This window comes from Phallusia mammillata, chromosome 1 (genome assembly GCF_965637545.1).
Source record: "Phallusia mammillata chromosome 1, kaPhaMamm4.hap1.1, whole genome shotgun sequence".
Lineage (NCBI taxonomy): Eukaryota > Metazoa > Chordata > Ascidiacea > Phlebobranchia > Ascidiidae > Phallusia > Phallusia mammillata.
Window position 1 is genome coordinate 13,899,102 of NC_137252.1, and position 21,959 is coordinate 13,921,060.

At 37.9% G+C, this 21,959-nt stretch overlaps 2 protein-coding genes across 4 annotated transcripts; one reads left to right on the forward strand and one right to left on the reverse strand.

Moving 5' to 3' along the window:
* Window positions 1–104: 104 nt before the first annotated feature.
* LOC145220096 (meiosis regulator and mRNA stability factor 1-like) lies at window positions 105–17,631 on the reverse strand. 3 transcript variants are annotated; one of them, XM_080087404.1, is made up of 32 exons: window positions 17,361–17,631; window positions 16,900–16,996; window positions 16,658–16,806; window positions 15,983–16,142; window positions 15,309–15,391; window positions 15,127–15,244; window positions 14,325–14,491; window positions 13,958–14,142; window positions 13,294–13,411; window positions 13,139–13,173; window positions 13,002–13,066; window positions 12,619–12,716; window positions 12,080–12,255; window positions 11,813–11,893; window positions 11,648–11,743; window positions 11,530–11,583; window positions 11,070–11,174; window positions 10,926–10,974; window positions 10,686–10,797; window positions 10,170–10,261; window positions 9,572–9,703; window positions 6,544–6,686; window positions 5,987–6,120; window positions 5,360–5,562; window positions 4,668–4,898; window positions 3,937–4,085; window positions 3,646–3,730; window positions 3,359–3,465; window positions 2,880–3,040; window positions 2,425–2,573; window positions 1,629–2,187; window positions 105–1,121 (listed from the first exon to the last, which is right to left on the reverse strand). In XM_080087404.1, exons 1-32 carry the CDS (start codon window positions 17,583–17,585, stop codon window positions 1,015–1,017), a joined length of 4,425 nt encoding a protein of 1,474 aa, XP_079943530.1. In that variant the 5' UTR covers window positions 17,586–17,631; the 3' UTR covers window positions 105–1,014. The 3 variants fall into 3 exon arrangements, with proteins under 3 accessions (XP_079943530.1, XP_079943525.1, XP_079943518.1); XM_080087399.1 differs by having other exon boundaries at window positions 2,425–2,558; window positions 16,220–16,806; XM_080087392.1 differs by having other exon boundaries at window positions 16,220–16,806.
* Window positions 6,855–9,185, forward strand: LOC145220367 (uncharacterized). The gene is made up of 5 exons (XM_080087610.1): window positions 6,855–7,220; window positions 7,288–7,362; window positions 7,555–7,696; window positions 8,123–8,284; window positions 8,672–9,185. Exons 1-5 carry the CDS (start codon window positions 7,218–7,220, stop codon window positions 8,860–8,862), a joined length of 573 nt encoding a protein of 190 aa, XP_079943736.1. The 5' UTR covers window positions 6,855–7,217; the 3' UTR covers window positions 8,863–9,185.
* Window positions 17,632–21,959: the final 4,328 nt, after the last annotated feature.

Genomic DNA, 21,959 nt, shown 5'->3' on the forward strand with positions numbered 1-21,959 from the left:
GATGTCGATAATTTACAGTCTTACCGCATTAAAAATCATTTGCACGTCAATATATTTTTTCCATTTGTCATTTAACTCACAGGCTAAAAACTCAACAACATTAACAAGAGCAAGAAGAAATTTATTGCAAGTTCCAACAGCTTATGCGCTGTTGAATTCCACACAACATGAAATAAGGGAGGTAACAAGTAACTGGACACGATTCAAACAACAATATTATCGCTTCTAAATTCAACGCTTTCCAACGCACAGTACAAAACGGAACAAGATTGAGATAAACCCCAATTTGGCACGAAAACACGTAGCAATATACTAATCCGCGCAGCAAAAAGTCACGAATCTACGCCTTAGACAAATATAATGGCCTTTAACATCCCACAGTTTTTGGAGATGATTAACAGGGACAAACGATGGGAAAATAGTTATCTCTTTATCAAAAGACTTCTAGCAAATGCAGCACAGCTATCAACATCAAATACACAACAATACGGTTTTCGTCACAATGGCAACACTGAATGGGGAGATGCGAAAAATATCACTGTACAGTAATAAGCCGAACGTCCAAAATATCGACAAGTTGATACAGACACAAACTTATAAATGCAATATTTTGCTTGTTCATTTCAATACACACGAATAATGGTTTTGCAAGGAATGCGTTGTGGAAATTAGGTATACACGCGTGTGCTGTAGCACCTTCAAAGTGAAAAATGCATTTAGTGACATACGGCTGGCTATTAAACCTTATTTTATACAATTAACTAGATAGCACCACGATTTTCAACGCAAAACATACAAGTACGCTTATAACGTGACACGTGGCGTCTCAGTCAGCAAGTCGGAACACAATGTCGCAAGATTTATAAAGAAGCAGCTATACGTATAAATTCATACAACTTTTAACAAACGTACCACAAACGGTAAATAGAAAAAAAACACACACATAAGGGTTGCATTGTTGTGGCAAGTGGATCCACTCAAATTTACCGCAAAAAAGACACCTTTGGTCGAGATTCACAATGTGGTGGGAGTAGGAAAAGAAGCAGCGAGGCGAAGAGGGCTGGGAGTCGCTTGATTGTTGTGCTCCCGCAAACGAGAATCGTCCGAAGATAGTTTACCGTCTGCAACATCGAAAAAGCATTTTTATTGCAACATTAGTGGGATAAGTTCATGACTTTGAGCAAAATACCTGTGTTTCAACCCAAGAAACCCGTACACCCTTTGAACCTACAAATCCTGGTTTAAATATTAACGCTGGGCAACAAATACGTAACAGGGCTATGTGATCATCACTATTTTCCGACATTGACCATTAGAAACAATAAAGCAAAGTTGTTTTACCCAAACCAAGAGTTTTTGATATCTTTTACCCCAGAGTGTACCTATGAAATAAGCACAACTTTTGGCCACGCCACTGATTGGAATATGGAAAACATAGTCATAAAATTGAACAGTCATATGGGACTGTTCAGATATATTACGGCGCACCTGGCTACTTTCCATGGTGATTAGTTTGAGAAGTCGAGAACCGCTGCCCTGGGGTACCAAGTAGTTTACAATTTAGGTTCTACGCTGAATACTAAGCATATTGATACCAAGGGCTATAGAAAATATCGGGCCTCTCCTACCTTCATCCGTTGACAATGCCGAGTCGGGCGAGGGTGTTGATGAAATCGACGTGGTACCAGTGGGTAAAGTAATAACACTCAGACTAAAGCGTCTCCTTCCATGCTGCGAATCGCTGCTTTGCTGAAATATGTCTTGCAACGATGCTGGACCTTTATCTGTAGCTTTCCGAGCCCCACCGCTGCCAAACGGTGCATATGATGTCAACGGAGACTGGTACGAGCCTTCCTTAAACTGAAAATACTGGCCGCTGTTTGGCATGACGTAATCCTTGCCGACGTCACGGTGACGTAATCCATCACATGACGACTGGTACTGGTGGTACTGCTCGGCGCTTGGTTCGAAGACGTAGAACGGGTCGGAACCGACTGCACCGCGATTCCCAGGAGCAGGGAACTCCCGAGCAGCAGGTGCTGAGAAACCGTGTGGAGATATCCCGCTGTTCGGACCGTCATCGAGAAACTTGTCAGGTTGGTAAGGTCGGTAGCTGTCATCGTGTCCTCCCGATCCGCCCGGTTTAGTGGCGGGAAAAGATGAGTCGAGTTTTTGAGCTTTGCGGGGCTGCAAAATCAGATTTACGATGTTAAAAAAGGAAGTGGTATAAATTTTTCAATCAATGAAATGCATCAATTTTAATCAATATGAGCACAATGTAGTAGGTAACAAAGCCAGCAATTTTGTTACATGTTAATATTAAATGAGACTCTTTTTTTCAAATATGACCAAATTTTCATAATATTTAACAACGCGGATTTGGTTTGAGTGACAATAAGGTGTGTGGAATCATGAACAACTTACTGAAGCACAGTTGGCGATAATTTCTTGCAACGGTCGCGGTTTAGGTAAGCCGCTGGGTGGCGTGCCAGAGGTAAGTGCAGGTTTTGTGGGATGGACTTCGGAGCAAACAGACACCGATGAAGACAGCGGGCCATCTGGATATAGTAAGTCTTAAAATTAAAAAAATACAGATGGAATAAAAGTTTGATTGTTGATCCTATGGCATTGACAGGCTATTTGTGCAGGAGTTGTTTGGCAGTTATTACAGCAAGAAAATATTTCAGGGATTATTAAGATTATTATTGGCAACAATTTGATCAGCTATGGGGAAAAACTAGAATAAACGCATAAAGCTGTTAGTTAAAATACAACGATGTGCAACATAGAAACGTTAATTTACACCTGAAGTCTAGGTTGAAACATGCGACAAAGACGTAGAACTGCAAATAATCTATTTATTAAAAGCAATCACGTACGTTGCATATGGTTGCGGAGGACGACGACTTTCTTGATTCCGAATCCTTTCACCATCAAAATCATGGAGAGAGCTCGCAACATCGCTTCACCAGATCGAAACCCGTGACGTTCAGCATCAAGAGATTCACGATATCGGGCACGATACGCTCGGTTGAACTCGCTGTAACGAAAGTAGGCCACTCAAGTAAGACAAAACGCAAAAAAAACGATAATTTCATTACCACACATACAACAACTATTAAAAGGTATATGGCTAAACACTTTGTTATGGAATCGATTTTTTGTAAGTTTATCTGCCAAGCTGCGGCTGCAGTCATTTGACCTGTTCGTGCCAGCTTAAGTATGTCAATTGTCAAAACGCTATTGGCTACTGTCGTTGGTTCAAATCTCAATTAAAACCATTCGTTTTATCTTGCAGGAAAAGCCTCTTTAAATGGCAGGTAAAGTGGATAAAGTTGTACATAACATTGCATCCTACCCAAGCGACATAGAACCTCCATGTTGTAGCAGAATTGATCTAATCCGCTTGGCTCGCTGGTATATTGGCTTCAATGATATTACTGTTTCATGATCGTTTGTCTCCAACTGTTGGGTAAATGTATTTTGTTATGATTTAATTTAAAAACACAAGACATAAAACTGTGAATGGAGAAAACCGCGAAAGGCCCATTAAACTTGGGTTAATTGAACGGTACACATAATGACGTAACAAAAGATCGAAATATAGCGCTGGATCCAATAATTCATCATTATTAGACATCCCACCTTAGCCACTCCAGATATTGCTTTCTTCAGCACATCGAGTAGGGACAGAAATCCGTATTCTCCAGGCGATATATCTTCATTGTATCTATAAAATGAGAAACTCTGTGACACACAAAATTATTTTAGTAATCTTAGTTTAACTTTCCGTCCAAACCCCTACGCCTATTCATCAAGCATTAATTTTATCGCAAACATAGCTCTTAGTTTGTGGGTAGGCCTTCTTTGAAGCAGCTGACCCGACAACCACTTCATCCACTTCCTGCGACGGATGTAAAAAGTTTTTTTTCGTACCTGTCCCTGTATGCCTGGTGAAGCTGATCAAGCTCGACAAGATCGATATTAAGGTCAAGTAAAAGAACCAGCAATTGTGCACAGAGAAGTCGAATCGGTTTTCGCTCGGCTTGTTTTATCATCAGAGTGCCATCAACGTCGTGTACAATCTGAAACAAAATTCGATATGTTTAACAATAGATCGAATCAGCCAATGCCATACTCGGCGTCACGAAAAATTTATGCTTAGCCATAAATATTCAGGCTAAATAATTTTGCACTAATCGGACAGAAACCAAAATCTCCTTAGTGATGGATGTTTTTGACTGAACGTTATGTTGTTGGTGCAGATGAACTCATTTACTTATTTATCACACTTCAAAACAATTTTCAATATACGTAAGCTGAACAAGACCCAATGTTTCGCAGACAACGTTGCTCGTGTTTTCCCCAGGCAACAATTGGTTAACTTATGATTTTTCCAATTCGCGATATCGAAAGCAGGATTTAGGCATTTATATCGGCAAAACGGCTCATTGGGCCGAAATGTGGTGGCTTGCCGAAACCCCGGTGTATTACTAACAATAACTATGTACCCCAAATTGTAACGTTGAATCGCATAAGAGACTAAAGCAGGACATATGTACCACTTGCAGTTTGCACAAGAGAATTAAGTTATTACGTCAGTTACGAATGATGTTATAACACAGGTTAAGAAGTAACGGTTCCAAATAACACAAGAAAATATGGACCTTTACAGCATGGGCCAGTCTTCTGATTAACGATTCTATATTTTCGCAGCTGTAGTGATGAGGGACCAATGGAAATCCATATTTATGTGAGAAGGCAGTCTGAACTCGACCCAGCGGCATTTGCACAGATTCCCCGTCGGCATGACGTAACAAACCGATGATTTGTGACGTCAAAACTTTGAGTTGCTCGTCTTCAGTGAGCTGAAGATATTTCTCGGCCCCGTCCACAACCTAAATAAAATACTTTGTGTATTTTCTCAGAAAAAGTGGTAACTTCTGCTAATTTCTGAAAAAATGGCATGTTGCAGTACATTTTTGTCTACAACAGTGATCCAAAAATTGTTTTCTATTATTTCTTAACAACTATCTTCAGTCCAGTTTTTCGATGATTGGCAAACTAAACCGGGTTCTACTTCGCCCAACAGTGAACATTTGGCTTCAGCAGTGTCTCCCATCTATTTCAAGTTGCGACAAACAAATAAACCACATTCATGTTCTCGCCACACTTTGCAAGTTAAAAAAAAACACAAATTGTTCAAAAAATTTCATCTCAACATTTCGCGTCAAAGGGTCAAAAAACAACATAGATGCTAACTTAAAAACCTTTTGCACCACAGAAATCTCGTGAGGCACAATATTGTGGTTTATTGCACAGTGCAAAAAAACTCTCGCTTACATGAACATATACGCACCTGAACCACGTGGGGAAGCGATTCGAAGAGATCAACAAGTTTGCTGAATCCGTAGTTGGACAATTTGCATTGACGTCCGAACTGACGATGATAAGCTGGTACAAACTCGGTGAACGACATCCGACATCTGTGACGAGATTTCAGGATTTCAATCAATTCACGTGAAAACTGGTTCGTCCGTTCCACCTCCTCACTCGTACGTTCTAAAGAGAGGGTATTTTCAGATTTTTAGATTTGAGCAAAAACTACCACTGTTTAGGTTTACCCAAAAACGGAGCATATCATGTTAACACTGAATAGTCAAAAAACATGCGCAAGATATTTTGAGGTCAGATTTATCTATGACACTTACACATATTGATGTAACAATAGGTTTCATACAACCCTATATAACAGGATAACCTAAAATGTTTACATAAATTCGTTTGATCGCACAACAAGTTGTTAAGCTTTTTGCGATTAACTGGTTTATGCGAATACGCAAAAGGACTCTTATGCAATTAAACGGATATTGCGATTAACCGATTTGAAATTCACTGGATTTATCGGTATAGCACACAAGAATTTTTTCACAACGACCAGATGAAAGTTCAAATAAGATGGGTAACTACTACTATTGATTCCAACCTCGCGAAGGTAACGACAACACGATATTATCGCCCTCCCCCGACACGCATATGTTGCCGTCCGGAATATCGTCAAGTATATCAGACAGGACGCTCACACCGTAATCTCGAAGGTTCCAACTACGTCCGAAAGTTCTGAAAAACAAATAAATGGAAAAAAAGGAAAAACCTACAGTCGTTACACACAATCCTTAAAAACTGGTATGGTGCACAGGTTATATCAACTTTACAGAGCTCTTCTGGCAATGGTATTATATACCAAAGTTTCGACGTTCTCTACACTCTACAGGTCGCCTTGATCAGCGTAAATAACGCTGAATTCGCGTAGTACAGTGTTATTTATGCTACCTGTATAAGAAGGCGACCTGTATCGGACGAGAAGAGCACACAGTTGATATTATGCCTGGCAGCAACAGCTTACCACAGGTTATATATGTTAGCACATGGTTAGTATTTATATTGCAATGTAGCACTATACTTTAAAAAGTATCAGTAAATAAAATCATTAAATCGTGAATAGGTGTGGTAAAAATGTCAACGTTTCCGACTTAGACTTACTTCAGATACATGTCAGGCAGCTGAGCCATAAGGATTGCTTTGTCGGGTGATGCCTTCAATATTTTGATAATCTCGTGAGTGAATCGTTTCACCTGCGAGCGGTGAGTCAACGTCACAAGTTGATTAGGCATCATTCCCATTACCTGGTAAAAAGGTATTGTTAACAAAACACTTTTCCATTCTTTTATTTTGTAGAAATTAAATTTATAAATTGCAAGTGATAAACGCAGTTACTTTCAGAAAAACTTTTAAAACTGTAAGAAATAGCAAGGCATGGCCCTTAAAACATAATAATACAAACACAGCAAAATAAAAAAACAAGATTTTTTCTTGTAGGCCACAAAGGGATAAACAACAACATTATAAAATGTAGGCACACGATTCCCACTATAAACCAACACTGTCGTGTGCGCACCTCTAAGATAAAAGGCGTTTGGAAAAAATATTTCAGAAGAACGTTTTAAGTCAACAAAAGACTTTGTTCTCGTATAGAGCAATGTCGTAATTCATCATCAAAGACAATTTCAAAAGCAACAAACAGCAGGTGCAGAAAAAATCGCCCTAATCGATTTTTGTGTTGACAAGCGAGTGGCCCAAAAATGAAACCGACAGGACAATTTGAGTTAGTTCCACGAAGTGAGTTGTACGGATAGCACGGACTTGTGCAAGGAAATATGGTGAGTGTGAATCGGCTTGTTTCGAGTATTGATAGATCCTGGTAACGGTATTTGCGTTGTTTTGTAGACTTTAGGTGTATTCTCACTGTTTGTTACATGCATTGCAACGACTGCCTTGACAACGGATGCGTTTTTAAACAAAGTGAGTATCCCATAATAGAGTCAGGGTTGCATGGGTAAAGAACAAACTAAAATGGCTAAAAAATACGTAACGTAAAAGTGCATAAGCATAGTAACACAAGTTTTATCTGCATTCATCGGTTGACTTGAAAATCAAATTTTTGAACAGGTATTTTTCCAATTTTTCCGTTCAAACGATATTTTCTTTGGACAGAACTGTCCTTTTACGGTGGACGACTGCAAAACCGAACCCTACAATAAGCTTCGCTCATGCAAACTCGCTGTTGAAGACCCCGAAAAACTGAGCACCCTGTCCAACTCCTTTCTATGCTCGACCCGCGACAAGATGGACAATAGTAAGAACTAACATTAACCATTTTGTCAAACGTTTGCCTATATAATATCGACCAGATATACATTCGGAGCTTGTATACGTTTTAGTAGGCTTGTAAGAAATGTTTAAATTCTCGGATTTTTTAAGAAAATGTTTGAATTTTGGTAAGTTCCGAAAGCCTTCGACATTAAACACATAACAGGCGATTTGACTTGCAGGTCGTGTTGATGGAAAACCAATTGTATATTGGGCGTTGCACTCTTTATTACCTATATACATTAAAGTTTACACCAGCAAAAAAGTAATTTTAGTAAAGAAACTTAAAACAATGAACCGATATATAGGCACAATACGCCAAAATGACAAAAAAGTTCAAGATTCAACTGTTTTTCAAAATATAGTCCCACGAAAGTTTTATGAAAAAACTGGCAGTGCTTGTGAATTGCAGATCGGAAAAAGAGATCGCTGGACACGAGCGTTGGAAATCACACAGTGAGCAAGCGTTCGACCTGCAACATCTGCATGAGGCGATCCACGGAACAAATCATATACGCAGCTGAGGACGCGGAATACGGGACAGATGATATGCTGGAACTGCTACATAACCCTGGTAAGTTTAAATGTGTTTAACGTGTTACATACGAGTCGGAGCTGCGTTTATTTGTTTGTCTTTGTGATCGGTATTTCCCAGCATAGGTTAGTAACTTTTTATCCGCTAAGTAAAAATCCCGTCATGTTATAATATTAGGTAAATTGCAGAGTTGTAACGAGTCCGGACAAGGCGATCCGACATTTTTTATAGAAATGACGAATTTAGTCTCAAAGTTGAAATTGCGGACAAAAATTGGACTTACCTATAGGTCAGGTCCGATTTAAGCCCTTTTTTGAAACTCAGAACCGGCCCGACTTACAACTCTTGCCGCATACATTTTCTTAATGTCGCATTGCAAACAAACGGCACCCATACCCACACCAAAACAACCCTTTCCTGTTTCAGCCGAGAACCTCTACCAAAAGTACAGAGTCCAAGTTTGCGACACTTCGGTGCAAACCCAGACGCATGGACGAACTCACACGTGCGGGAAACAAATGATCGAGTTCACAGCAGCCGTGTTCGCTGCAGACGACAGCGTACGCGTTCAAACGGTCCGCTACCCGACAACCTGTGCCTTCCAATATTCCTGCTAAGCCTTATACGTGCAGGATGCCACGGCGAATGTTGTAAAGTTTGTGATTATTATGAGCTTTTGCGCTTTAGCGTTGTACTTCGTTTGTACGTTACATTGTAACATAGTAACTTTCAAAATCTCGAGTATTGTGGCAGATACAATTCTGTCACGTGACTGGCTGTATAAAGTTTTGGATTTTGTCGTACTTCATCATCAAGTATATGAATCCTTTTACAAGTTATAGGTTATTTTTGGTAATCACATTGTTTTGGATATTGCTTTAGTTGTGTTATCGAATCGATTGAGTGTATTTTATGCCTGTGCTTGCTTCACCTTTAACGCCCAATATAAATGTACATTACAAATGATCTTCATGTTTCTGGAATTTCCAAGCAAGCGTAAGCAAACAAAACAAGACACAAGTCAAGGTCGATAACCGGCGCAAACCAGATATTTTGTTGGAATTAGGCCCGAATCAAATCCTATTTTATTAAAATAAACCCGATTTCGGTCCAACCCGAAAAACCTAGCCCGAATTACAACTTTGTTTCCAAAATTATTGTAAAAAACAAAATCGGAGGTAACGTGTAATACATTTCTGGTCCGTGGCACAAAATTTTTAAACAGTCATTTCACTTCTACAAACCGTTTACAATACCAAATGCTCATAACACAAGCATCGCGTACCACTCACTAATTTCTCAAGTTTACATTAGAAGCGTTGTTACCTGCACGACATGAGGCATTGTGGACAAAAGTTCGGTGACATCAGGCAGCTGGACACATCGAGGCGCGTGGCCAAAGTGAATTTGATAGGCGGAGCGGAATTCATTGATCGGAACACAACAATAGGGATGAGCCTGTGTAGAAATAACAAGGACGTTAATGTAACTTGGGGTTTGCTGGTTACCGCTTTGAATCTGTCCTTGTTGGGATAAGCCGACATGATTGGTTTGTGAAGAAGTCGTGATTTGTCATGTACGTGACATGACCGCAAAACCGGCTTTGTTCATTTATGCCTTTGAAGTTTTAGAAATTAGCAGATGGTCAATACCATACAGCATGTAAAATGCATTTGAGATATCAAACATAGTTAATGGGTCAAAATAATAAGATCACTACGCTATTGTTATACAATTTGTACGTTTTACTATGGAATCAAATTGAACACAATTTCAGACCACACGCCATAGTTTGGAAGTCGAGGTACATGTACATTCGAGCGGCAAACCAAAATGTTCAAAATATACAAATTCTTCATTTATGCACGTAAATGTCAACTTTGCTGTACACCTGTTTATATGCGAGAAACCAAAGTAATCTCACCTTTAGTAGTTCGACGATTTCTCGTGAAAAACTGACCACGTTGGAAGTTTTTGACCTCGACGAAGTCGACACGTCACTTGCGGTGTCTGAGCCTACAAAACAAATCGGTTTTGTCGCATACAGTTTGATGAATTGGACTAGTCAACTTTAGGTTCCGTTATGTACGAAATTGTGCACTGATATTGGACATTAGTACAAAAATTTGCAGGACACAAAATCGTTGTGGTAGCGGTATGCCATGTGGTAGCGGTATGCCATAGCCACGAACAGTTTTCAGGATTTACCGAAGGTCAAGGGTCAATGCCATTAGTTTATTCTTTTTGTTTCACATCGTAAAATTCAAGATTGGCCACGACCTCCATACATTTTGGGTTATGCTTATAATGAATCCGTCTTTAAGAAAAAATACAATAAAATGCACTCATTTGCGTTTTGCTGTGTTTTTGAGAAAGGGTCGACAAGGCAATCACGTTTCTGGTTTAATGTAACACATGGAATTCGAGGTCAAACGTTTACCTGCATCGCTATGTGGTTGTGACCAAACAACCATTTTTGGGCCCTCCTGTAGGATTTGGACGCCAGGCACGTACGATATCTGATGTTCCAGGTAAACACCGCTATCCAAGTCCTAAAACATATATTGATAGCAACACCAAATGCATGGATAGATAATAATAGTAGCAATATTTAAGAATTTTTGAGTTTTACAATAATTTTTTTTTAAAAGGTCTGAGTTTCAGCCTCAAATATACGCACCTGTGGATAGGGAAATAAGCCAAACTCCGCTTGGTAACACTGCTCAAACCTAAAACGGATGACATATAGACAGTTACTGGGCGCTACTATCAAAAAACAGTTGGGGGTGGGCATTAGGTCAGAACTGTGGACACCGAAACTCACCCATAAAGGTAGACTGTACCATTGTGGGAATGGAGCAGTGCATGAAGTTTGGCAGAAAACTCCCTCAAACCGATGTCGATCTTGATAAAGACATCTGGTGATGACCTAAAACGATTTGGTCAGACTTACCCATAACTAACGCAGAACACTGTTATGTTGTGTAGATGGGTAGCCCAACGTACATACTATTTAAAATATAATGTATTCAATGTTTGAATTTTGGGGGAAAATGCCAAATATGTAAAGAACAACAGGTTAAACAGTCTAAGTTGCATTTACCCTACATTTGGCTAGATTAGTTTCACAAACGAACGTTATTATCAGAAACAGCGACATGAATGAACATATTTAGGCCATGCATTTTTACATTTTTGGTCCATTATCAAAACCAGGTATGAAAACAGCAGTGCAATTGACAATTTCTACAAGCAAAACGAGTAAATAAAATATCCTAACATACCTTTCAGGTCTAAAGTGCATTTGACAAAGTGCGTAGGTTGGTCTGTCAAGAGTCCTATCAATATGAACACAACCGTTAAGCATCCAGGCAAACACGAAACACAAACGTCAACTTTTACCTATTCAACATTACATAAACGCCATCGGGTCGTTCATCGAGTGCTATAAAGTCTTGAAGCTGGCGCAGGTGATTAAATTTGATCCTTTTGTGGTAGCTGGGTAAATGTGTTGGTTTCGTTGAAAATGTTGTCACTTTAGGCGTAACATTTGAAAACACTGCTTACCTTTGGTTGTATAGAGACATAAGTTCCTTAAAGTGAATTCCTTCCGATCCAAACTCTTTTAATATTGGTAGAAGTTCTTTCCTAAAAAATCCCATTTTTTTTTCATTAAAGCAGTTAAAACGGAAAAAATCTAAATCCAAAAGTAAGAGTTTTTTTTTTGTTTTTGTAAAAAAAACTAAAAAAACGTAGCGTTTTTCATCGTAATTCGTATTTATATATTTTTAAAGAAACAAGAAGCCGCTGTTCACATTATCACCAGTCTCTTACTTTAGTTTATCAATGTCTTCATTGTTTCGTTGTGTAATGGTGACAAGTACTCGTTTGCTGCCAATTTTTCTTCTGTGCAAATGTTGTAACACACATGACGCTGCGATGACATCAGGCACGGTGACGTCACACATCACTGTGAAGCGATTGTGTGGACGAATTTGAAGTTTCCAGATCTAAAATGTCAACGAAAATATTTTTGCTCAAAATCTGTTATACAGTGGAAGGTTAGTGCTCATAACATTAAACAACTTGACTTTTGAACATGCACTTTGCTTGTTTATCTCAAGTGAAAGGCAGTATATCAGTATCTATTTTGAAAATGCACTCCAGAAAACTTTAATCAAAGTACTAAAAATGGACTGCAAACGCCCACAGGCATCAATAGCTGAATTCTAGTAAACAGGTTTTAGTTTTGTATGAGTTGATAGTTGATACCAGATGACAAATTAAGACATAGATATCACAGTTCAAGCCTCCTAACTTTTAAAGACAAGTCATGATTAAAAAATGCTATATTTCCCACAGTGATAACATACTGGTGTGTGTTCAGTTATCATGTTCCAAACAGCTTCCTGTATTGCTTTTACTCCCAGCTTCGAATCAATGTTGCTTATCGTGAGTTGAACTCCAGAAGCTAAATAAAAGAGAAAAAATACTTTAAAAGCTGAAGGAAATGTTTGAACTTTGCAGCAATGTGATCTTCCTATTAGCATGGTTATAATATGCCATGTTTTTAAATCAGGAGTTAAATCCTAATGATCTCTAAATAAAACTTTAAACAGTTTTGACTGATTTTATATATCGGAGATAAGTTTTGCACAAAAACAAAATGTGAATATAGGAACATACATATGCAAAATATTCAACAGGATTAAACAATTGGGTGTCAATTACACCAAGTAGATCACAGAAAACCTACCATCCTTATAGTTTTGAGGCGCGGCACCCTGGTCACATTGATTCCCATCATACCTGCGAGGTCTTCTGCAAATTCATATAGCAAACATTTTAACAACAAAGAATATATAGAATAAAAAACATTTGCCAAATACTTACGTTGGTGTATGGCTTTGTCTTCCATCAAAATGACCCTAAAACAAAAAACAATCTCCAGGATATTTTGGTCACCCAAGACATATGTCTGTGTTTTTACATGTTACAATTTTTTTAGTAAGTTTCTTTAACTCGTGGACAAAACATCAGTATCTGACCTGGTGACCACGGCTTCTTGGAGTGAAATGTTTTGAAAATGCTGACAAGTCACTTGTTTTCCTCATGACAATAATTTTTGACCCCAACACTGTTTCTCCATTTAATCTTTTAAGTGACCTGAAAAAAGAAAAGACATTCAAATATATTTTGACGCTTTTACAAAATTTAAAATAGACAAGTTGCCAGCTAATACAAAATGAATCACTTTAACCTCAGGTGTATGCCATTTACCAAATGAGCTGCAAAGATTAGACCTGAAGCTGACTTGTAATTAATTAGCTGTAATGTATTACATTTTTGAGTCAACTGAGTTTACATAACCTTGTGCATTAGGTTATAATAATATACCAAGACAATTAAATCACATTTTGTGTGACTAACATCATTTATTTTGACAGTGATTTATTTCAACAATCAAAATTACCTATTTTAAGTTGATAGCGTAGTTACATACAGATTTATTAATCTGTCTATACTAGCCAACATGGCCAATGTTTTGTCACCAAATGGACCGATAACACTTCATGGGTTGAAACATTTTTCATGCCTGCAGCTTCATTAATCATGTAACCTCTCTAAAGTTACAAAATCATGAGCTTTATAGGGCTTTAAAAGTATTGTTGCAACTCATTGCTTCTTAGAACACGAATTCAAATCTCTTACCTGCGAGCCAGTTCATCATTGCTGAACTTGATGATTGCAGTTGGGGGATACACTTTTATTACTTTACCCCCACAGTTGTCTGATATCTGCTTTAATCTGGATCGAATTGCATTTGTATCCACATTGGTAGGTAGGTTTGTTACCAACAACTGTGATTCAGTATTGGCCATTGCATAATTTTGTTCCTGTTGACAAACAATAGTTGATTTGTCAAAAAAAAATGCTTAGCAATCTTAAACAGTGATTTTAAATTGGTCTTCCCTTTTTTTCCATGATAAATATGTTAACAGTAAATTTGGGTACAAAAACATAAAAATGTATGTGCAATATTACAAAACACTTTTTATATGTTGAATGTTGTACTTACTCTTGTGTCATAGACTATCGGCAGATCTGAAACAAACTCCTCATATGATATGGCAGTGTTAGCAGCTTGAATCAGTGTATCAGATGAGTTTGAGGGATGGATAAGGACAACAAAATATTTGTGTCTGTGTCGCAAGTCACTTACTTCAGAGGTAAAGTTGCAATCCCCTACACCGACAAAAACATTAATTATAAGAATCTTGTCAAACAAAGCACTCAATGTAATTTCACAGTCAAGAGGGCATTGATGTGGGCATTTACTTGGACCACAGAAAATTATGAGGAGATATGCTTACAGCGGCATACAGGTAATAAGTAATAACCATTACCACATATCATAAACACACCAACTGCAGCTATTTATCCCATCCCTTAGGGTGCAATGCACGATGTTATTAAACAATAAAATCAGTCACTGCAATTTCTAATGTTGTTAGTGTTTCTCACTCAACACACATATTTTGACACTTTATGTTGATTAGGAAATATTCATTTACTTGGCTTAAATAGAATGTGAAGTTTTTAATACAGTCTCCGCTTACTTGTACATAACATCAGTGAAAGTAAAACTGACTGCAGCAATATTTCTGACAAAGGCAGTAAAATGTAAACATATTGCATATTGTGAGCAAAAAAATCAGAGCCAGTATATTGGTGTATAACATAACTACGTTTCGACAAGTGCTATTGTCATCATCAGGTTGTATATTGCATATTGACTCAGTAGTTTTATTATATTGTTTATTTATTGATTAAGTTTTTATATGGCCTTAGGACATATTTGGTAAATCTATTCAACTGACCTGTAATAAGTATCACAGTAGCAGGGGCTGTATGTGTTTGCGCGTATCTTCGAATGCTTTGTCTCAGTTTATCATCAGCGGCGTTTTTGGCTGTTGCATTGACATGGATTACATTCACCTATAAGTTGTAGTGATGGTATGTATGGTTTGGTTGTGAATTTCATAATTTGAAAGCTACATACCTGTGCATTGTTGAGATCTTGAACCACATGTTTGCATTCTTTGTTAATGTCACATACTGCCATAAACTCAGCTTCTGCATGATCTATAAATCAAAGATAATTTTAAAAAAATATATACTAAACCTAGGTTGGATAATCCGGATCTTCGCCTAATTCGGAAGAAACTTAAGGTACAAATGATTTGTAATGTGGTGGGGCTTTAACTAATCGACAGTCATTAATTCCAGATCTTCGCCTAATCCAGAAACATTTTTTGGGTCTAAACGGGGATTTACCAAGGCCACTGTACTGTATTACCTGTACATAATACAGTGTAATGTCACCTTGTTTGACAAAACTAAGATTATTTAAATATATTCCCACTATTAACAGAATTTTTAGCTCTTCCGGCAGTTTTTTATTGTAATATGCCAACGTTTCGATGTCCCATACGAAACAGCTTTATAATAACTTGTGTTTGCAATGTATGTCATTACCCTGATGAAGGTGTTTCGTATGGGACATCGAAACGTTGGCATATTACAATAAAAAACTGCCGGAAGAGCTAAAAATTCTGTTAATACGTTATGCCTGGCAGCAACAGTGTATTCATATTCCCACTATGAATAAATTAGGAAAACATATAAATATAGAGTCACCTTTATGGCTGGAAGACTACAACGACTAACACTTACCATAGAAGAACTTTTCCCTAATTTTGTTTACAATACTGGAAGCCGATTTTCCATTAGGTACAGCGCAATTTTCAATGTCCCAAAACACACCAATGGGAAACATATTTTGCTTTTCTGTCTTTGGTTCAGCAGAGGACTCAGCTGAAAAGTTTGTTCCAAGCTGATGTAAAAATAAAACAGTTAAAACCTTTGCAAAATTTATTAACCGCATTATGGTGTGTGTTCAACTAAACAAACCTTTTTTAGGAGCAAACTGTGATCTAAAGTTGTGTGGTTTGATGAAAAAGTGGAAGTCAACAAAAAAGTGAGTAAAGTGCAACCAACACAGTGTGAATAGTTTTCATGCATTTTTGCTTGAAACTCTTCAAAATCATCACAGCTTTTTGAAAACAAGAACAAGTTTTTTAAGTGTGCTTCAGTTTGGCATAAGTGTGATTTGTGACTGCACGATTTTGGGCTTTCTATTCCAGAATCCAACTCTGGTTGGGCTGGTACACTATCCTGTTCATTGTTATCGGTTTCTGGTGAGTCACTGCAAGTCCTAGAAATCACACTGGTGCTTTCAGTAACAAACTCTTCTCCATCATTAGTTTTGTTTTGTGGCTTGTGGGTAAGGCTCAAATCAGTTTCAGTGGGAAGTCGAAAATCGTCAGGTGTCATAAGTGTCTTGCTTACAGATGGTACCACTGTCGGAGAGGAGGTGTTCAGGGGAACATAGCTGACAATTGAGGGATCACTGTCAACAACAGGAGGAGACATAAGCCATTGTGGAATGTTGGTGTTCCGAGGATGAATAAACTCTGGGGTTCCAGCAGCAATTACTCCTAAAAAAATTGTCAATGTTTTTATGGTATTCTTGACTGTCTATTACATTAAAGTTTCCATAGAAGCTGATAGTTTACATTAGTTGTAGTTACCTTGATTAAGAAATGTCTGAGGCAAGGTTGTTGGGGTCAAAACGACTTCCTGCGCCGATGCACCACTGTATGCACCTTGCCATGGAACAGACCCACCCTAAAAATTAAACATTTAATTGTAGAATAGTAATGGCTAATGGTTTTAAACCTTTATATTTGGACATTGAAATTGAATTGAATTCAGAAAATTGCAATTTATATCTATGAAAAGGATATTATTCATGCCCATCTTTGTGCATCTATAATGATCAACCTATACACTACATTTGTTTGTCTTGTCATTTTAAGACCACAACCTTTTACAGTTTAAATTTAAAGTAAAGATACTGTCAGACAGTCAACAAAGCTTAAATGGATTAACATCAAGTCTTCCGTTTTCATTGCATGGCTACATTTCGCAATTTATTTTTAGTTGCATTACATAAAAAATAAAAACTTGCCATGCAACTTTGTGTTCATACCTGAGGTGAAAAAGTGAAGACTTGTGGACATTTTTGGACAGAAAGATTAATCGCATTGGTGTCTTGATACAATGTCACAGGGGTGGTTGGTGTATTTGAGTATGGATAAACACACATCGATTGTTGTGATTGCAACATGAATGGATCATAGAAGCTTTGTACTCCAGTGCTTGAAATTTTAGGTTGGATTGCAGAAGATGTTTTAGAAATTTCACCACTGCTCATATTTATTTTCAGTCAAGCAGTTAACAGTGAAAAATTACTTTTAGCTGCAATAAATAGGCAAATTTTAAAAAAATATATATTAGAAAATAATTATGGAAAAAATATATATGACACTTAACACATGAAAATAACACTGCTTTGCTGCCTAAAATTACTGATTATTTTTCACAACTGCACGCAAAATAATCACTTAACACTTATGTATTGCGATTCTACAGTTTATTTCAAATGTTTACTGTTTTTTTAGTAAATTCGGAAACAATGCTTGCACACAAGCTACAAATAACCCATTATTAAACAATAACAACACATTCAATTCATAACTTCAAGCAAAAGTTGTTCTCGTTAATCTCGTATACATTGCGTTTTCCAAACAATTTCTTTGGGTTTATTTTACTGTTAAGTTAGCTTTTAGATTCGTAATCAGACAGTCCACATATGTTTAACACAAGAACAAAGAGCCTGGCAATAATGAAATATTCTCTCCATTGCTTTTTAGTAGAATTGTCCCTAGGTTTTTCTTGAACAAGCAAAGTTGCCTACAGTCTGAAACCATACTATAGAAAATGACTTTTTGTCCATAACAAGCTTATGTTTCTTCAGGCAATATCAAATGATTCTGAAGTACTGACACAACGCTGCAAATTCGTGCATTCGCCTTCGATCGCTTCTCTAATTATTGCTGAATGCTGATTATAGATTTGCAGTTTGAAACCTTTTCTCCCAACTATTCGCTTGACTGACTCGCTATGACGTCACATATCAGTGGTTTTGCTGCATGGCTGCAGACATCATTTGCAAACGTTGCCTTGGGTGCTTGCGCCTGCGGCTTCTATTATATGTACATCTGTTACTACGCAATTTAGATGGGTATGAAATGACAAGCTCGCAAGATTGTGTGTAGAACTTCAATAATGTTTTTTGCTTGTAAATCTTAAATATGAGCATTCCGTGCTCTGAAAGCGCATGCAAAAGATGTCGACAAACGCATATGTAGCCTATACGTTGTTTTATGTTGTTACAGTCATTTGTGTCTATAGATGTCATAAAGATTAGAGCACATATTTCTCATTAACCAATACTTTATCCAGCGTTTTTAGTTTTATTTCGTGTTGTCTTTGATCGGAATTTAGGCTACCTCTTGTTCGTGTTTGCGTGTAGGCTATGCTGGGGCTCAAGCTGTCGTAGACTTTGTTTTTTTACGTTTGTTTGTCAGAAACTTATGTTTCCAGACGTGTGTTTGCCAACATGTTTTGTATTTTTGTGCATATGTTAGGCAACGTATACGCGCCATCGTGTTCGTGTCCTTAAAAGCAGTGTTTCATACCGGAACGGAACGAAATCAAATAACGTTATTCGTTCTGAGCAAATTATTTATTTCGTTATTTCGTTCTGGACCGATAAATTCATTTCGTTCCGGTCTGACCGAAATAAATTTATAACGGTATTTTTCGGTATTTCGGTCTTAACAAAAGAACATTTCTTTTAGGTCTTTGCAATTATTCAGTGAAAAAAGAAAGTTGCAACACACAACAATTATTGTTGGTAGTTGTTACGTCACATGACATTTGTCAATGATGGTCAAACGGATGTAAATTGTGGAGCTTCAATTTTTATTATAGTTCAACGGCGCGAAATTTTCAGCAATTGTTTCATGATAAATGTCCAGAACGAAATACCGGAACAAAAAATAACGGTATTTCGTTCCATTCCGGTATCTTGAATATTTTTTATTTCGGTATTTCGTTCCGGTATTTGAGCCAAAAATTATTTATTTCGTTCCGGTATAACGTTCCGTTCCGTTCCGTTCCGTTCCGGTATGAAACACTGCTTAAAAGGTTTCGCTTGTTCTGCTACTCCCTTCGCAGCTTCTCTCGGTTCCTACCTTGTTTCCAGTAGTCGCAGAATTCATGAGTCAGATAGCTGTGGATTAAAATACGGTGCGAGCCCATTAGATAAAACAAGAACGCTTCTTCTCTGGCTTGTATTGTCGTGTGGGAAATGTTGCTGTACAGCCAAGGTATATATACGATAAGGTTTAAACCGGGACGCACCATACACAGTAAAAACTCTTTTTTCTAGCGACAAATATAAAATGGTACATACCCAGCAAGTATTTGTTTGTTGAACTTAAAAGTTTGCAAAATATTTTGCAAAAAATCATTGTAGCAATTGGTTGCACAACTGCGACTGATGCAAAGCATATGAAGCAAAGCGGAAAACAGATATAGGCTACAGATTATTGTGGAAAAACGACACTAGCTGGACATTTTTACAACCGCAGTTGTCGCGTTAAAATATCTTTTTGAGTCAGTGAATAATCGTCATGCAATGCATACAATGGTTGTGCCATTAGCTACTCTCTTCCGCAATATCAACACAAAATATCCTAAATGGAAACAGCAAATCGTGCTTACTAGTTTTCCCAGCCTTTCATGATTACCCGAGCCGAATGCTGTCCAGGTAGGCCTACTCGCCTAGCGAAAATAGCATATGCTGAGCGTGGGGCCGCACATCTATGGCTTTATTCGAGACTTAATGCCGTTGAAAACTAGATTCCTGCTATGATAACGCGCATTTCGTGGCAAAAGTACACTATATCCATTTCAATCAAAGCTGTCATATAATTTGATTGTGTGTAGGAGCATTTGATTGCTTTTTTACTGCAATGTATGGTGTATATAAAGATGTCCGTGCTTTTCTATGAAGGAATACTCGCTAAAGTCCGACGCTAACAAGTTTGTATACCTGCTGGTGTAGCGTTTACGACACTATTGTGCAATGTTTATGGAAACTATTGCATGCTATTTCGCAATAACGTTTCACACCACGAAATGGAAATGTTTACCCTCATTTCTGCATAGACTAATGTTTATATTTCCGTTTCTATGGTAGTCATAAGTTATTTTCAGCCATTTTTCGGGTTCCAGAAAGATCTAACAGTAAACATAGTGTTTATTCCCTTATGACACATATTTCCGTCGGTATTTGCAATGTTTCCGCAGTTGTGATTCGTATTAGAACGCGTCGTTTCCACCCTGTGAAAAAGCATATGGTGTTCACCAAAAGGCGCTATGGCACTATAAATTACATGGCTACCTTAAAATAAATAATATAAGTAATATGAGAAAAAGAATTCGTACACCGGCCAAGGTTTCACATTGTTATATAAGCGTAGACTTTGATGTTTTCGCCGTTCTATTTGTGGGTTCTATTTGTGGATGCTAATTGTGGTTTTTATCTCACTGCTGTTGTTAGCTGGTCAAGAGCTAATCTGACGATATCGCCTAAAGCAAATATTCAAGAATACAGAGTGTTAATCAACTCTGGTGTGCCTAATATTTGAGCTAGTGCTATGAATCGAGCGAGAGGCTCATTCCGACGTAGTTCCATCCGGTTCGCAAGACTCTTTAACTATTCCAGACATTACAGACAACCTATAAATCGTGAGGAGGAAGAAGAACACATAAACCGTGTCCGTAGACGCACACTGCAACTTTCTACTGTCGCTAAGCGTGAGATAAATCGTTTGACTGTGGTTCATAACGCAGTTCCAACTTTTGTCTGGAATTCTGACTTTGGAGAGTTTGATTTGAAGTTCAAGCCTTGTGCTTTGGAGGAAGAGATCTCTCTAGTCGAATTCATAAGTGACAGAGATCAATTTCTAGCTGAAGGTCTACGACGACGTTTGCAGGAGATAAGGTGTGAAATCTTCCAAGGTTTAATTGCAAGCACAGATCTTGATCAGACTAGCTTCGGCAACAACCCAGACGAAATAAGAAAAGCCGTGAGATTCTATCAACGGGTCAACCGTGAGCAATTAGATTGGATCGCTCTAACGCACGCAGCACCTGCACGGCCATTGTGGTCGCGTCCTAACGAAGAAGAATCTTGCGTTATCAATCTATCCATTCCCTTGAGACACCATACCTGCCGCCCAACAGGCTCTAAGGAGGCTGGTGCTTCACTGGTCAAGCATCGGTAACTCATGGAATCGATTATGCTTGTGATGCGTGTCTGGTCTATAACTGATGTCTAAACATGTTTTCGAGTGAGATATTCTGCTGGTTATATCTGCAAAAAAGCCACAGTTCTTAGTTGTCTTCTTGAATCCGTCAAAAACTTTGATACATCGTTGACTGGGCGTCAAAAAACCCCAGGTATCATGAGGTTTTAAAGCTTATCAACCGGTGATGGATATACAGTCTTCCAATGTCCCAGATTTAAATAATTTTAACTGATTAGCTTTTGAGAGGCAAAAATCACCTTATTGCCTTTCGATACATGCTAATCAGTTGTTTCGCATGTATGTAGACTGGAATGAAAATTATTTCCGGATACAGATTAAAAAAATAATAATCCCGTTTATGCTCG

Coding starts and splice junctions, on each gene's coding strand:
- LOC145220367 (XM_080087610.1), top strand. Junction 7,363..7,554: donor CGGATGCGTTTTTAAACAAA/GTGAGTATCCCA, acceptor TTCTTTGGACAG/AACTGTCCTTTTACGGTGGA. Junction 7,697..8,122: donor CCGCGACAAGATGGACAATA/GTAAGAACTAAC, acceptor TGTGAATTGCAG/ATCGGAAAAAGAGATCGCTG.
- LOC145220096 (XM_080087392.1), bottom strand. CDS start 17,585: ATGAGCAGTGGTGAAATTTCTAAAACATCTTCTGCAATCCAACCTAAA. Junction 13,174..13,293: donor CAAGAAGCCGTGGTCACCAG/GTCAGATACTGA, acceptor TTTTTGTTTTAG/GGTCATTTTGATGGAAGACA. Junction 11,175..11,529: donor ATGCACTTTAGACCTGAAAG/GTATGTTAGGAT, acceptor AAATCGTTTTAG/GTCATCACCAGATGTCTTTA.